The 16,025-nt window shown below is 54.1% G+C and overlaps 5 protein-coding genes across 5 annotated transcripts; 3 read left to right on the forward strand and 2 right to left on the reverse strand.

The window, feature by feature from the left end:
- Positions 1-167: 167 nt before the first annotated feature.
- On the forward strand, positions 168-2,561 carry BZA05DRAFT_389538 (cytochrome P450 3A3). The gene is made up of 3 exons (XM_051482790.1): positions 168-935; positions 1,005-1,267; positions 1,323-2,561. Exons 1-3 carry the CDS (start codon positions 652-654, stop codon positions 2,309-2,311), a joined length of 1,536 nt encoding a protein of 511 aa, XP_051341971.1. The 5' UTR covers positions 168-651; the 3' UTR covers positions 2,312-2,561.
- A 1,026-nt stretch (positions 2,562-3,587) lies between these two features.
- BZA05DRAFT_471763 (NADP-dependent oxidoreductase domain-containing protein) lies at positions 3,588-4,978 on the forward strand (the record flags this gene model as incomplete). Its single annotated transcript, XM_051487981.1, has 2 exons — positions 3,588-4,766; positions 4,950-4,978. The coding sequence occupies exons 1-2, from the start codon at positions 3,773-3,775 to the stop codon at positions 4,976-4,978; spliced, it is 1,023 nt and encodes a 340-aa protein (XP_051341972.1). The 5' UTR covers positions 3,588-3,772.
- Positions 4,979-5,310: 332 nt separating this feature from the next.
- On the reverse strand, positions 5,311-7,718 carry BZA05DRAFT_333670 (uncharacterized protein; the record flags this gene model as incomplete). The annotated part of the gene is made up of 3 exons (XM_051480697.1): positions 5,311-5,853; positions 5,914-6,754; positions 6,817-7,718. The coding sequence occupies 3 exons, from the start codon at positions 7,716-7,718 to the stop codon at positions 5,311-5,313; spliced, it is 2,286 nt and encodes a 761-aa protein (XP_051341973.1).
- Positions 7,719-9,092: 1,374 nt separating this feature from the next.
- BZA05DRAFT_216918 (uncharacterized protein) lies at positions 9,093-11,780 on the forward strand. Its single transcript, XM_051479664.1, has 4 exons — positions 9,093-10,216; positions 10,279-10,858; positions 10,926-11,079; positions 11,144-11,780. The coding sequence occupies exons 1-4, from the start codon at positions 9,275-9,277 to the stop codon at positions 11,610-11,612; spliced, it is 2,145 nt and encodes a 714-aa protein (XP_051341974.1). The 5' UTR covers positions 9,093-9,274; the 3' UTR covers positions 11,613-11,780.
- A 1,032-nt stretch (positions 11,781-12,812) lies between these two features.
- BZA05DRAFT_389549 (uncharacterized protein) lies at positions 12,813-14,477 on the reverse strand. The gene has a single exon (XM_051482791.1). The coding sequence runs from the start codon at positions 14,109-14,111 to the stop codon at positions 13,065-13,067; it is 1,047 nt and encodes a 348-aa protein (XP_051341975.1). The 5' UTR covers positions 14,112-14,477; the 3' UTR covers positions 12,813-13,064.
- Between the last annotated feature and the right edge of the window lie 1,548 nt (positions 14,478-16,025).

The following is a 16,025-nucleotide window of genomic DNA, read 5'->3' on the forward strand; positions in this document are numbered from 1 at the left end:
CCCTCCGTCGATCCCGGCGGAACGTCCGTCCTGTACCACCACCCATGAGCACAACCACCAATTCCGCGATGCCTGGGCTCGGGGCGCATACAATCCACCCTTGCCAATTGGTGGAACTGCTCACGTTCCGATGAGCCGGCCTTCCTTTCCTTGCAGGTGTGGGGTAGGGTTGCGGTGCTTACCGTACTCTACTCTAGCGTCGATGATGCCAAATGTTTGCCTCGACGTCGATCCTTCACGACCTTCACGACGACGAAGATGGCTTTCTTCCCCACAGATGCACTCCGGCATGTCTGGTGCCGAATGAACCGTATAGGCTCCGCCGAGGGTCCCCACATCCCGCTTGCGACCCGCTTTTTCCACAAGCTAGAATCGCGATGTCTGTAGCTGCATGGAAGGGTTTGATCTTGTCGAAAACAGCTGCAGAATCACGATTGGCACGCGGCACGCCCCGAGCAGACGCAGTGTACAACCATTATCTGAACCCTGGGAACCGTTGCTGAGGCCCCTTCCCTCCCTATACCCCGCCTGACACGTCCGTCTGGTGCCGCTCCCGAGGTAGCTAGCGGTGCGCGGTGGTTCCAATTCCATAAAGACCCTCTACATCTACATCTCGTAGTCCAGCAGCCAGACAGCACAATCATCACCACCATGGCGTTCACAATCCTCCTCATTGCGCTGTTCCCAGTGCTGTACTACCTCCTTCCATACCTCGCCGACGACAAGAAACTTCGCCGCTTTCCCTCCCCGTTCCCCGCCGCTTTCTCGGAATTTTGGCTCTTCTACCAGGCCCGCCGCGGACGTAGATACCTCGCTGTCCACGCCGCCCACGAGAAGTACGGAAGATTCGTTCGCGTTCAGCCAAAGCACGTTTCCGTTGCCGACTCCGCCGCCATTCCGGCCATCTACGGTCATGGAACTGGGTTCACGAAATCGTGAGTATCCCCCTAATAACTGTCCCTATCGTGAGGGCGGGCGGGCTGACGGACGGGTTGCTGGTGAAGTGAGTACTACGACAGCTTTGTCTCTATCGCCCGCGGGCTGTTCAACACCCGTGACCGCGCCGAGCACACACGCAAGCGTAAGACGGTGTCACATATTTTCTCGACCAAGAGCGTGCTGCAGTTTGAGCCGTTTATTCATCACAACCTCGAGCTCCTGGCGAAACAATGGAACAAGATGTCGGACCGCCCAGACCTGCCCGGCGGGTTCCACAAGCTTGATTGTTTGCATTATTTCAACTACCTGGCTTTTGATATCATCTCGGGTATGTATGAGGGCTGGGAGGTCTCACTTGCGAGTGTGTGGCTGATGATATATAGATTTGACCTTTGGCGCACCTTTCGGCATGCTCGAGTCGTGCAAAGACGAGGCGGCGGTGAAGGATCCGCGCACCGGCAAAGTGACCACCGCTCCCGCCATCGAAGTCCTTAACCGTCGCGGTGAGGTATCTGGCACGCTCGGATGTGTCCCCTGGGTCAAGAAATACGCCAAATACATCCCGGACAAGTTTTTCACTCAAGGCATCAAAGCCGTCGAAAACCTCGCGGGTATCGCCATTGCACGTGTCAGCGAGCGATTGGACCATGGAAAAGGAGCAGGCCGCGAGGACCTCCTCAAGAAACTGATGGACGGCCGCGACGGCGACGGCAACCCCCTCGGCCGCAAGGAAACCGAAGCCGAAGCCCTGACCATGCTTATCGCCGGATCCGACACGACTAGCAACACGCTCTGCTCCCTCATGTTCTGGGTCCTGCGCACCCCCGGCGTCCTCCAAACCCTCCAGAAAGAACTCGACGCCGCCCTCTCGCCCCATGGCGAATGGGAAATTCCCCGCTATGGTGCCGTAAAGGACCTCCCCTACCTCCGCGCCGTCATCAACGAGACTCTCCGTATCCACTCGACTTCCTCGCTCGGTCTTCCCCGCCTCGTCCCGCCGGAGGGCGCAACCGTCTGCGGCGAATTCTTCACCGGCGGAACGGTCCTCTCGGTTCCCGCGTACACGATCCACCACTCCACCGAGGTCTGGGGCGAGAACGCTGAGGAGTTCGTTCCCGAGCGGTGGTTCGACCTTACCGCGCTGCAGAAGAGGAGCTTCATCCCGTTCTCGACGGGTCCCAGGGCGTGTGTCGGACAGAATCTGGCGGAGATCGAGATGACGACTATTGTGGCGACGGTGTTTAGTGGCTGGGAGTGGAAGTTTGCCGAGGGAGAGCTCCAGGGCCTTCCCGGCGCGGAGTTGAACACGTGTGAGGGGTTCTTGAGGAAGCCGCTTGGTGTTGAGGTGGGAGTCAAGAGGAGAAGGGCGTAGAAGGAAGTTTCTTTGGGACGATGGATCATGGAATTGCTTGTTTTTATCTCTGCTAGAGACGCTGTTTATGGACTGGAAGTTCGTGCGAATGAAAGTGATTGGACCATTCTGCTGTGCGAAGTGCCGCGAGAGAAATGAAGGTGCATAGATTCTAATCGCCAGTGTTCCCGCCATATGTGAAATAGATAAACCATCCCTAATGCTTGGAGCAGCCAGTCGGAGAAACAGCGCATTAGGTACCTCCGGTATCAGTCCCCGTCGTCTCCAGAGGCCCGAAACTCACTCCCAGGCTCCGGAGATATCGGGAATCGAGAATCGGGACGGGCCATAAGTATAGCCGAACGACGTCCCCGGAGTCCCGAGTCTCGACTGCAAAAGCCGCACACCAGTCGGCCATAGCAGATATCCGGCCGGTAGTACCAACAGACTGAGAGCATGTGCGACGTAGGTAGGTCGGGAATGGTTACACTGCTCCGGCCCCGGCCCAAGTCGCGGCGTAGTTGAAGCCCGATGGATGGATGGAATTCCGTGGTCGTATAATTATTTACTCTCGGGCCCGGCGGGATGTAGGCAGCTACATACGGCCGCAGACCCACCGTGGAAAGCCCGGTAGGCACAGTGCCGAAAGTTGTAAGTGTTACTCCGAGTCCGAGTCCGCGACACCGGCCGAGGGAACCCGGTGGTGACTCGGGAGGATCCAAGGGCTCGGCCCGGCGCGGCCCAGGGGTTAATGGGCGTCGAGTCCGGACAACGTGTGGCCGGGGCCCGGGATGGAAAACGGCTCAACCAGGTTCCTGCGGAACAAACGGGCTCAGGATTCAGGTACTATCGATCGCACACGACCTGTCCAGGTCGCTCTGGGTATCCTGTCTGTACTCATAACTTGACCACGGGGGCGTTGGGGGTACTCGCTTATCTCCGGGTGCGAAATCGGTCGAGTCATCGTCTATGAACTGCGCTGGTCGGTGCTCTGGAGTCTGGAGGACTTACCAGCCCCGATCCCGGCCCGGTCGCAAGTTCCGAACTTCGGTCTGCCGTCTCGGGGAAACGGCAATGGTAGGCTCGGAACTAAAGTCCACGATTTTCCTCAACGTCCCCCCGCATTCTAATCTCCGGCTGCCCCTCATCCCTCCTGGAGGGAACGGGTGTGCCGGAGTTTAGATCAAACTCCGGGGGTCCAGACTCGTTACTCCAGAGGATTAGGGTTGTGATGTTCCATGGATGACACTTCGGTTCCTGCAGGAAAGTGTAGGACCAAGTTTAGTCTTTCAGATGTCCGATAACACCGTCACCAGAGCGTAGGCGATATGCATATATAAAAGTTTACGACGGTGACTTTGATGAAACTAGATAACTATATCAGACTTCGCCACAGTTCCCAAGCCACTACATCCGCAAATACCAGCTATCACACCAAATCCAGTTCCAAGCCCATCACAAACCTCCAAACAACCTTCCAAAATGCCCACAATCACCTCCAAGCCCACTGGCCCCATCGGCTTCGGCCTCATGGGTTTCACCTGGACTCCCACGCCTACTCCGGACGCGCAAGCCTTCGCCGCGATGTCCGCCGCGCTCGCGGGCGGCGCCAACTGCTGGAACGCGGGCGAGTTCTACGGGATGCCAGGCACCCGCACGGCGAACCTTGAGCTTCTGAACCGGTACTTCACCGCGCACCCATCCGACGCGGCAAAAGTGGTGTTGTCGGTCAAGGGCGGGGCGGACCTTACCAGCGACCACTTGACGTCGCAGGGCGACCGCACGGGCGTCCGCCGCTCCGTCGAGAACGTCCTGCGCGTGCTCGACGGAAAGGTCTTCCTTAGCATATTCGAGTGCGCAAGGGTCGATAAGAATACCCCCATCGAGGAGACCGTCGCCGCCATCGCGGAGTTTGTCAAGGATGGCAGGATCGGCGGAGTGGGCCTTAGTGAGGTCAGCCCCGAGACGATCCGCCGCGCGGCGAAGGTCCACCCCATCGCTGCCGTAGAGATGGAGGTCAGCCTCTGGAGCCGCGAGGTGTTCGTCCCCGGCGGCGTGGCCGACACGTGTGCCGAGCTCGGGATCCCGATCATGGCGTATAGCCCGTTGGGCCGCGGGATCTTGGCCGGCAGGTTTACCAAGCCGGAGGATCTTGAGGATGGGGATATGCGCAAGATTTTCGACCGCTTCCAGCCGGGGAACTTCGAGAAGAACCGGGTGATCGTCGAGAACCTGGATAGGATTGCCGAGAGGAAGGGGTGCAGCAAGGCGCAGGTCTGTTTGGCCTGGGTGTTGGCCCAGGGAAATAAGCCCGGCAAGGCGACGATTGTTCCTCTGCCCGGAGCGACAGGCGTCGATAGGGTGGAGGAGAATTGTAAGCTTGTGGAGTTGAGTGAGGAGGAGCTGGAGGAGGTTAATGGTATGATGAACGAGGTGGATGTGCATGGCGGCAGGTACAATGAGTGGATGGCGCCCGGTTTGATGGTCTGATGGATGTATACGTTCTGTTTGTTCTTTGATATTTCTCTCTACTCACTCTACTGTACCGTATGACGATTCAATACTTTCTTCGTGCGATAACCGATCACTCACTCGACGAATGAGTGACATAATGTGTTTGTCTGATACAACGTACGTACGCCTACCTATCAGATATCAGGATCTTGGGAGTATTTTGTTGGAGGATAGAGAACCTGATCTCGGGGAAAGTGTATCTACATAGATTTGATATCGTCCATGGCCTGTGTTATCGACTTTCGGCTGGATCTAGTGGTCTGTATGTACTGTAAAATGAAATCGATCAAATATGGAACAGGTGGGCTTCCGCTGTAGTCACTCGTCGTTCGCCAAAATGCGACCTCCTTCGTGTCCACCAACATATGGAAAAAATGATGAACAAAGTCTCACTCCTTCAACGGCCAAAACGAATGATATTGCCAACAGACGCCCCATGAACATTAACCCACTCCTGAAAAGAACCCCCACCAAAATAAGAGTATAAAACGCCGGCCAAGAATATCTCACACAAATTCTGCGTCAGGCATGTTGAACAGGCCCTGCACACTCATCCAATCTATCTCCTTCTTCTGAAGCGAAAAGAGATGGTGCTTGCCAGTACCCCGCTTCTGTGACGTTGTCGGATCGAGACAAACCAACTTCTCTTTTGCGTCCACTGAGCTCACCTGGTGACCGACGCACGAGTACTTGGTTCCACGTCTCACATCCAAACAGACGAGTGCGTAGCCTTGCGGAGTCATTACCTGTGCCATAATCAATCCGCTCAGCAACATGGTCCACATGGTGAGCGGAACGTCGATCGAGAAGCCGTCGTCGGAACGTCTCGTAAAGGCGAAGTTGTAGGGCCCACGCGTGTGGAGGATCGTCGTGCGCTCCTCGTGCAAAAGTTTGGCGATTATGAGTTGCTCGGGAATGCCGGTGACGTCGTGGAGTTCGCTGATGCTTTTGCATTGCACCGTGAAGTTCAGAAAGTCTCGCCACGACCAGGTCTCAACTCTGACGCTTTTGCAGATCAGTACAAGAAAGGCGGCGAGAACCCAGGCGTACTGTTGGATATATTTCATCAGCTTCGAGTTAAACAAGGATTACTTGGGGGGAAGGCATACAGTCGTAATATTGAAAGGATCGACTGCCACGATTCTGTTGCGAACTGTGAAGCCTATGGCCAGACCACCAACCACAAGAATGGCAGCCGAAGTGATAACGGTCCATACGTAGAATCGACAATTCACTATTACGGCTTTTTGATCGAAAATCCATTCATTCATCCTTTCGTTCGCATCTCTGATGCTGAGGGCATTGACACGCGCAGATGCATTTCGAGAGGACACGGTAGTGTCCATGAATCGAGTGGAACCGGAAATAGCTGCGATCTTCGGCCCAGAAAGGAGCTTGTCCCTGGTCATCAAACCTTTGGACAATGTTGAAACATAACCGCCTTTTTCGCCCCCCGCATTCTCAAAGTCGCTGGTGTATATACGGAAAAATGCCTTGAATTTCGTCGTCTCATAAGGTCGAATCGTTTCGTCCGGATTCTCGACATTGGTGAGAGCAATCAGCCTGATTATGTCAATGGTTGCTGAAACAATCATTGGAGATGTTATGAGAAGTGCGACTGTGACAGTGATGATATTTCTCATGCTTTCCAGAGGCAAGTGTTGTTCCGGAGTGTGTCCCTGGTCCAAAGGGTTGTGAGGAGCTCCATCTTCATGGCCTACCATGTCGCTACTATAACTCCAGGTAACCTTAGTCTGTAGCGTGGAAGTGGTAGTACCTGCGATTGAAGGCGGGTTGCGAGTATATTCTCTCCGGAGGGATTGCACGGTTCTGTCCAGAATAGCAAAACCCGAGTGAGCGATATTCAGGCAGGGCGGGTCCGAAGTGGCTAGAAGCTCTCCCTCGCGGTCCCTGAAAAGCAGTGTTTGGAAGCCCTCGAGCCCAGTCTCGCTATGGAAATCAGTAAGGATTGTATGTACAATGGCTGGATGAATGGCCAAGTATATGCTTACTAAACAATGGAGCAGATCTCGTATTTGGTGAGACAACCAATCCTCTGTTCCGTCAAACTGGCAAGCAGATACTGCACCAGGTCTTCGAGTTGCCTATATTTCTTTTTCTTGGCAATATAAAACTCTTTGAGGCCTTGATCCATGGTTTCAATATCTCGTTTCTCCCCAGGACCGCCTCCGACCACTTCCGGAAGTTTCCGCTTCGAATTGTCGGACTCGGTCTTCTCTTCGGTTCTGTCCAAAGACACGGTAGAAAAAGCGGCCGGTTTTTCGGAGATGATCTTTATCGCTGTTGACCAGGTAGCCAGGATTGCAAGACAATTTTGTGCCCACTCATCACTGTAAGCGGCTTGAATGAAAAAGCGAGCGAAGACCGCCGTGGTGTAGTCCACCAGACAGAATATGGCAGTGCGGCTTTCCTCGTCCGTCATTTCGTCGTCCATGGAACCGGTCTCGAATCTACAGAGAAACCTCCGGTCCCGCTCGTATGCCTGGCTGACGTGGAGATCTTTGCAATGCTTCAGAAGGAGGAACTCATTGTCGTGGCGTCTGATCCTATCACAATCCAAAATGCGGTCGGCCAGATTTGCAAGGCAACGGTATGCACGCGGCGAGCCCGAGTCATCCTTGAACAGAGTATCATCGGAGAACTGCAATTCTTCCTCTCTATTGTTGGCGTACCTCACCAAGCGACGTACTTCCCTCTCCCACAGCTCGCGTGACTGGTCGTCGGTGACGCCATAGTGCTCCAGATGATCAAAGGCTGGCAAATCCTTCGGGGCGATATCCCTTCTGATATTAGAGGGCACCTTAAAATCTTTATGCTCTAAGACACACTTCATGACGTCTTCCTCTTTGATGTTAGGCTTCTGGGCCCGTGGGACTTGCTCGTTGTTCAGCATGCCAACAGCCGATGCATGGCTTGCGGGTTCGACGGGCTTCTTCTTCTGACTTCCGACAAAGTTTATGAACTTCGCTTTGACCGCATCCAGCCGTCCCAAAGACGTAAGAGGCGGTATTGTAGGGGGAATTGGAAGAGCGTTTACTCCCAATGGTGTGGGTAGCTGCCGCCGCCGTGGTACCTTCGACCGCGGCGAGTGATGCGAGCTCGCGAAAGTGACCGCGGGAATCGAGCTTAAAATCGGGACCGGGACCAGACCTCCAGGAGCCGCCAGAGTGGGTGTCGAAGCCATGGGGATTATCGCAAGGTTTCTGAGAGGTATTGTTTGCAGAGAGGTTGCTGGTTCCTCGATCGAGTTAACAGGGAAGTGTTTCAAACAAACGGGAAAATAGATCAGTGGGACAATATCCTAGAAGTCGGAGCTTGAGCTGGTATTTGGGTAGACCTAATACCGTAATGACAGACGTATGACACCGTTCTATGGGTATATAACACATCTGGTTCGTAGCTTTGCGGAGTTACTCTTTCTTTTCTTTTTCCCCGTCATCAATTGCGTGCGACCATCCCCCGGCCTGCCGCTGCGGAATCATTAAGGCAGTGGGTTGCACCGCCCGGCCTTCCTCTTTCGCTTCCTCCTCCGTACCTGATTTCCACTGGAGTCTGGCTGCCTCCTCCTCCTCTTCCACCACCACTGCGGCGGGTCGGCTGCTAACACACGTTGTCACCAGGAAGTCTAGCACTGCCTAACTACACCGCTCATCCGCAAGCAGTTCCAAGACTTTTGTGCGGCCCTTCGCTGACGCATTCTATGTGCCGAGGACAGAGCCTCGGGGCGGGCTGGCCTTCTTTCTTCCTGGGCGGTTCTAACTTCTCTTTACGTGGAGTCCAAAAATCCTTTGATCGTCTTCCACCTGGGGTAGTTCTTGAAAAGGTGCTCCATCCCCGCCCGACATCGAGGCGCACACCCCTTTTCTCCTTCGCTTCATCATGGATTGTATGCGACCTGGCCGTATCATGGTGGACACGTCGATTTACGTTGGTATTGCGGGCAACCAAGCATTGTGCGCACTTTTGTGCGAATAATTTCTATAATTGAGGTGTGTCTGCGTCAGACCCAATGAGAAACACACTTCCTTCCCTCGCAAGGCTCTAGAAGCACATCGCATTGCCAACCAATACCACATTGACAACAGACCCCCACAATCCTCAGCTGCATCCGATAATGTGCCGTCTCAGACGGACAAGCGCCGCTGGGCGGTCTATCGCCGATAAGGTCTATCCCGTTCACGAAGGTGCTCAGCTGAAAATCCTCACATCTGTGAGGACGATACGCTATTGACGTGACGAGGCGCAGGCTGCAGCATCTTCGAAGTCTCGAATATCCCCACCTCCAGTTCGTAGGTAAAGGCGTGCGTGCGTGATAAGGTTTAATATCTGGTTGATCCCCAGAGCACTCGTCTAGTTTAAACTACCAGTGACCACGACTACCGTCCTGCTGCCATATCCAACACCCCGCACCAAACACGAAGCGAATTTCACAGCAACACAGGTGACAGAATGACGACTATGGCTGAATACCGCTCGGTATTGCAACGAGAACCTCCTACAAAACCTGCTGCGGCCCCTGGAGACGGCTCGGACGACTCCAGCAGCTCCGACGAGGAAGTGCCAACAACCAAGATTGCACACGAAGACCTGACCGAAATCATAAACTGGTGCGGATCGGAAGTATTGAGAACCAGTCAATTCGTGTCGTCCCAGAACAAATCGAAGAAGAATGGGCCGCCGGCCAAGAAGTTCGGCGAATACGCCATTGTAACTCGGCGGACGCTGGATGATGATCGACGCACGGTGCTTTCGGTGGTCATGGAGATACAGTCCAAGCGGCTGCAGAAAGAACTGCAGAAGATGGTCGAGTTCCCTGGAGCAGTGGACCTGAAGGCGAATCCGATCTTGATCCCAAAGCCGTACCAACTGCTGTTCTACGAGCGAGACAAGATCCGGAGGTTCAAGCACGAATCGACAGAACTCGGAAATGAGATGCAGCTACTTGCGGATTTCATCCGCACGGACGACGGCATAAGATCCATACGAAAAGAACACAAGTACCTAATTTCCCGTCGTAAAATATCCTGGCGAATCGTGTGGACTATTTTCCAGCCGGGACAGCTGGTCGTCTTCAACATCGATGGAGTTGTCACGATCCGTCGTCTTGTGAAGTTCAAACTTGCTCAGTTAAATTTCATGGCTGTTGGTCTTGGGATAGGCTACAACGGCACACGTCTGGGAGAGACAAAGGATCGAAGAATTCTCCGCCCGTTCAACGGTATCCGGGATATCGAGTCACTTCCTGTTGTTCCCCTCAAGTACTGGAAAGATGGAGAGAAGCTTAAAGAAAGACTGATCGAGAGAGGCAAGAAGTGGGTGCGGTTGGTGAAAAGTCCTCGGCACATGGCATTCAACGGACTGTGTGAAAATCCCTTCGGGAACGATTTTCTGGTTAGTGGGGCACTATGGAATGATTCCCTACGTACCTGCTAATCCGTTCCCATCTCCTTCAGCTGAACGAACGAATCATCTTGGACAATGATGCGTTTTTGGACGAATACGTATTGTACCGTCCGAAACTTCTTCCAGAACCCACCAACGAAGCCGATCAGGCCAATGGAGCGTCATGCATCCCAAAAGATGCCGATCTCTCAGATGACGAGGATGATGGTCAAATTTCTGTCGCCGGTTCCGAACCGGTTCATGTATCAGCTGCGGATGCTGCTGGTGCGGACCCTTTGTCAGAGGAAATCGATTCCACCGCCAAAAACCTCGAGTCCGAGCCCGAAGAAGACAAAGAACTCACGGATGACGAGTACTGGCGGTGTCCTGCCCGGATCCCTGGGTTCCCTCTCCGGTCAAAGAAATGGGGCTTCTTTCTAATCGAGGAGCCCATGCTCACCGAGATACAATGGAAGGATGGTGCGTTCGACATGCTTCAGATGGTGAAATTCAAGAAAGATCTCGTCAAGTCTCTTATCGATGGGCATAAGAATGAAGTACGGACCTTTGACGACATAGTGGAGGGCAAGGGCAGAGGACTTGTATTCCTGCTGCATGGCCCTCCTGGACTGGGCAAGACTCTGATGGCTGGTATAATATATTCTCCTCTTCATAACTCCAGTGGGTTCGCAGGCACTGAGCTGATCGGCAATCACAGAGAGTATATCAGAACACACAAGACGGCCTCTGTATTCAATCTCGAGCGGAGAGCTCTCGACAGAGATACAGGGGATGGAGAAGCAGATCACTCGCATCTTCAAAATGGGCAATAAATGGAAAGCACTGGTATTACTGGATGAGGCCGATGTCCTGTGCGTGCACCCACCACATAAGTACCTATCAGTCAGGCGCATTGAAAACTGACTAGCTGTATAGGATGTCACGGCGAACCCCCGGCAATCTCGAGCAGAATGCGATCGTCTCCGTGTTCCTACGGCTGATGGAATATTACGAAGGAATCCTCTTCCTGACCACCAACCGGCACGAAGATTTCGACGACGCCATCTACAACCGCATCCACATCACGCTGGCATTCGAAAAGATCTCCCACGACGTGCGGCAGGTCATATGGCGGAATATCCTCGAATCCAACGCCGCTATCATCGACATCGACAAGAAGTGCTGGACACCCGAAGTCTTCGCCGTACTGGGAAAGTTCGAGATCAACGGCCGCTCCATCAAGAACCTCCTTAGGACGGCCGCATGCTTCGCCCAGTCGGAGGGACGACCGTTGGCCGTCAGACATCTGTATGCGGTCATGAGGGTGAATCTGTTGGTAGAGGAGAAGTTTAGGGCGGCAATGGAGGGGCTGACCGAATTGATACCGCCACAACCTGAGTCATAGGGGCGAACGTTTGGTGAGTGGTTTTATCTATCTGCCTACCTAATATACCTACCTGGGTGAAGATGGAGCGTTTGCATTGAGTATCATACGGAATCTATAGGCCTTTGCAGCCAAGTCTGCTCGCGGATGATGTTGTTCAAAAATCAAGTATGGTGACAATATACAGGGTAAGTCGTGACCGCCTCCATTCCACCGTAAATGCCAAGGCAGTTGCTTTCCACACAGAATCTCTACAGAATCTCACCATATCTCACTCATCTCGCTGTATCGGGCTAGTGTATAGCCTTATTGGGACTAACTATGGTCCCATACAACTGCTCTGGAGGCGGTTACAACTTAAGGCTTCCTCCTTGCACAAAGTACACACATACATGCGGTAGTTAACCTGTCGCCGGCGCTGAGCGCGGAAGTGCGCGGGTATTTGGGCTTTTGAAGGGAGGAGTGAGGTACTATATCGAGTACAGTACACAACTCCACCTTTCGTTTAGATAGGCTGCATGTGAAATAAATTGAAGATCTCTCTCTCTCCCCACCTTTCGCTGGTATCCGTTCCAGACACAGATCGGCACGGTCGTGCGCTGCCGCTTCTCTTTCTCCCCACTCCACACGGTTTTTTCCATATCATCCAGGACCCAATGGCCAATAGGTACTCTACTATATATGTGGGGATGTTCTATCCTCTGTGCACGTCCCCACCAACAAACCCGCCTCCTACCCATCATGTATGCAGGGTAACAAAAGGAGTTTAGCAAGTATCTAGTGTACAAGAACAAAAAGGAGGTTCAGATTCCATGAACGTCAACGACCTTTTAGTAAACTTCGGCAGCTGGGTTTTTGCAAAATTTTCTTTATGTGCCACTGGTACAATCACATTTCCAACTTCGACGCATCATAACTCCCGCCGTCGCCAGTTCAGTTCGCCAGTTCAGTTCGCCAGTTCAGTTCGCCAGTTCAGTTAAGTTTAGGTATGCGAGTAGTAGTCACGAGCAGCATTGCTATTCGACATCGCCGCCGAGAGAGATCACGCCCACGCCCTTGCCCTTGCATCGTTCCCGCGTTTCGGTTCCCCTGAACTGAACGAGAACGAACGATAACGAACGAACCCTCGAAAACTTGTCGCGACCGACCGACCGAAGCGAAAAACAGAACCCGAACCCGAATAGAACCCGAACCCGAATAGAACCCGAACCCGAATAGAACCCGAACCCGAATAGAACCCGAACCTGAACCCGAATGGACCCGATCCGATCTCACGTTGTCTCGTTCCAGGCAGCTCAGCTCAACACAATGGACCCTGTTCCTCCAACACCAACACCCAACCCTGTGCGCTCCGCGCCACCATCCACCCCGCCGTCCGACTACCAGCTGCCCACGCCCATTACCCTCCCGCCGCCGCAGCAGAAGCAGCAGAAGCAGCCGCAGCCGCAGCAACGAGAGCGCTACCGCAACCTGCTACCGAACCAGCCGCCGCCGAACCAGCCGCCGCCGAATCAGCCGCCGCCGAACCAGCAGCCGCCGAGTCAGCATCAGTCGAGCCATCAGCAGCCGATCATACTCAGCGACACAATTTCGGCGTCGCCGGAAGCGCGGAGTCCGCACGTGTCGTCGTGTGGTGGCAGGGAGGATGGCGACGTATCGGAGATATCGGCGAAGGAGCTGGGGGAGCGGAAGCAGCGCATCAGCATGCGCGACGAAGACGTCAAGACCCAGCTGGTGCAGCTGTGCATCGACCACTTTGCCGACTACGTGCAGGCGCGCCGCAAGGACAGCTTCATGGATATGATCCAGGCCATGTTTGCGGCCCAGACGGGATTCGACGTATCTGTGAAGGGCCTCATGTACCGCTGGCCGAAGCAGAGGAGACTCTACTTGGAGGAGCGCGAGAAGACGAAGAGCGCTACCGCTACTCGTAACTATGGAGATTTTGACCGGGCTGTGGATCGCTGGATCGTGCTGGTGGATGAGGTGGCGGCTCAGGCTGCCGCGCAGAGATCCCAGGCAAAGCAGGAGCAGGAAGCGGAGCAAGCGGCGCGTTGGATGGAAGCTGGTAAAGTGGCGGACGAGATGAGGGCCCTCTACTCGGGGAAGGGGGGGGCAGAGCCAGCGGCGCTGCAAAAGGCCATACAAGAGGTGGGAGAGGAGCGTTTCAAGGAAGCAAGTAAAGTGTGGGACGGGGTGAAGGCCCTCTATTCGGAGAGGAGGGGAGAGCCAGTGAGGGTAGAGCCAGTGGCGCGGGAAAGAACCATGCAAGAGGTGGAAGAGGAGCGTTTGCAGCAAGCAAGGCCACTGCAGGAAGGGATGAGGATCATCTATCCGGAGAGGAGGGTAGAGCCAGTGGCGCGGGAAATGACCATGCAAGAGGGGGAAATGCAGCGTATCCGGGAAGGAAGTAAAGTGCGGGACGCGATGAGGACCCTCTATTCGGAGAGGAGGAGGGAAGAGCCAGAAGCCGCAGAAGGGAGTGTCGATAACAAGCGGAAAGGAGCCGATGGCCGGCATGACTATCCTGCAGAGCTCAAGAAGAGGGTTACGGATCAAATTATGGACGCCATGAGGCAAGATACGACACAGATGATAGATGCGTTCCAGGCGATCGAGGGGAAGAAGATGGACAGGCTGGAAGAGATCTTGCTTCGTGTTTCAGGAGTGCAGGGTGCCAGACCTCAGGAGTCACTGGGAACTCGCTTGTCGGATAGGGTAGAGGTAATTGAGAGGAGTGTCGCAGGCATTAGAGGAGTGCGGAGTGGACCACCTCAGGAGTCAGTGGAATCTCGCTTGGTGGATAGGGTGGAGGCAATTGAGAGGAGTCTCGCAGGTATGAAGACAGCCATCGAGCAACTTGTGAGAGTGTTAGAACATCGAGGCTTTTAATCAGTATTTATTCTAATTACATCATCACTCGTTTCACATGTGACATGTCTGTTCCCAACTCCTTCCGTCTCCGCCGTAGAAATCATCTTTGTCCACAAGTTCACACTCGAAGACGGTATGATGCAATCTCTGAGCCGTGATAGCAGGTGGATATGTAATAAGAACTTGCAGCAAGAATCACTGATCCAACTAGCGAAAGTCCTATCTTTAACTTCTTTTGAAAATGGGACATATCTCAAGATCACTCGCTACCTACTCTCAACGCTCTCAAGAAGTAGAGCGTCTCTGTATGTACCTTATAGAGTACATAGGTGAGATCAACGCCTCTACACGCAGTAGGTACTCTACCAAGGGACCAGAAACGGCGCCTAAGACTCTACTCCGAATCCGGCCTCTACTAAGTACGCGGGCGTGTAAAGTACGTATCCGCTGCACAGCCGCGCGTAACCACCTACCTACTTGTACTTACCTGATTGGAGACTCGGACTTTGCGATTACATATTACCTACCGTATCCAGCGTTACTGTGCTATGGCTTTGCTGGTTGGGAATGGGAATGGTAATGGGAGTGCAGACTGTGCAGTGCGTAAGCTGGGCAAGGAAGGGCCATCCACGCTGATGGGGCTGTGTGCGGAACGAGTATGTAGTGCCGGTAGTGACGGTGGATGCGCACTCTGGATTCGATGGCATCCTTCCTACAGGTTACCTTGTAATTTGCAGTACAGTCCACAGGAGTCCGAGTCGCTGCGATGGATCCCTTGCGTATCGCCCAACCATGGAGGCACAAATACTCCTCACCGCGGACGCCAGGTGTGTTCGTGCAGTGCAGTGCAAGGGTGCTCGTGCTCGTGCTCGTGATCGGTGATTACTCTGCTAGCGCCTATACTAATCACAGTGCGCGGGTGCTCGTGATTCGTGATTCGTGATCTACTTATATGTGCCAATCACAGTGCGAGCGCCGGGACGTCCCGTCTCCAACGGCGCCAAACTAGCCGCCGCCGAAACGAACCAAAGCTCGGCCACGCCCGACGCTGCCTGCCAGCGGCGGCTAACATAGGTACCTAGCCAGCCCCAGTGCCCCACACCACACCGATAGCAACCGACATGATAAGTACTCGCACATACATTACATGTAAGCACGATTCTTCTCGAACAGGGCCAGAATGTTCGACGCGTGATGATGCTGATGCTTCATTTCCCTCATCTCCGTCGCATCGAGTGTGTGCAGCTGCAAAGCTGCAAAGCATCACCCCGCGCCCCCGCACCCGGAGCATCCGCCCATCCCCTATCATATCCGCCCTGTGTAGAGTATGTACGTAGAATACCGTATGTAGGAAACATCATCTACCGAGCACATCATATCCACATCCACATCCACATCCACATACATCCACCATCGTCCCGAGATCCACTTCCCCGGCTCCCTGTCCCCCGGCTCCCCGCAATCACGACGGGCGAAAAGCGGGGAGATGGCCAGGCCTTGCAAGAGCTTAGATCACCCGTCACCTTTTTGCAGCGCTTGCTTCGCTGACGGGTATCAAAG

Source organism: Tricharina praecox (genome assembly GCF_024521635.1).
Source record: "Tricharina praecox strain CBS 144465 chromosome Unknown BZA05scaffold_5, whole genome shotgun sequence".
In the NCBI taxonomy this organism is placed as follows: Eukaryota; Fungi; Ascomycota; class Pezizomycetes; order Pezizales; family Pyronemataceae; genus Tricharina; species Tricharina praecox.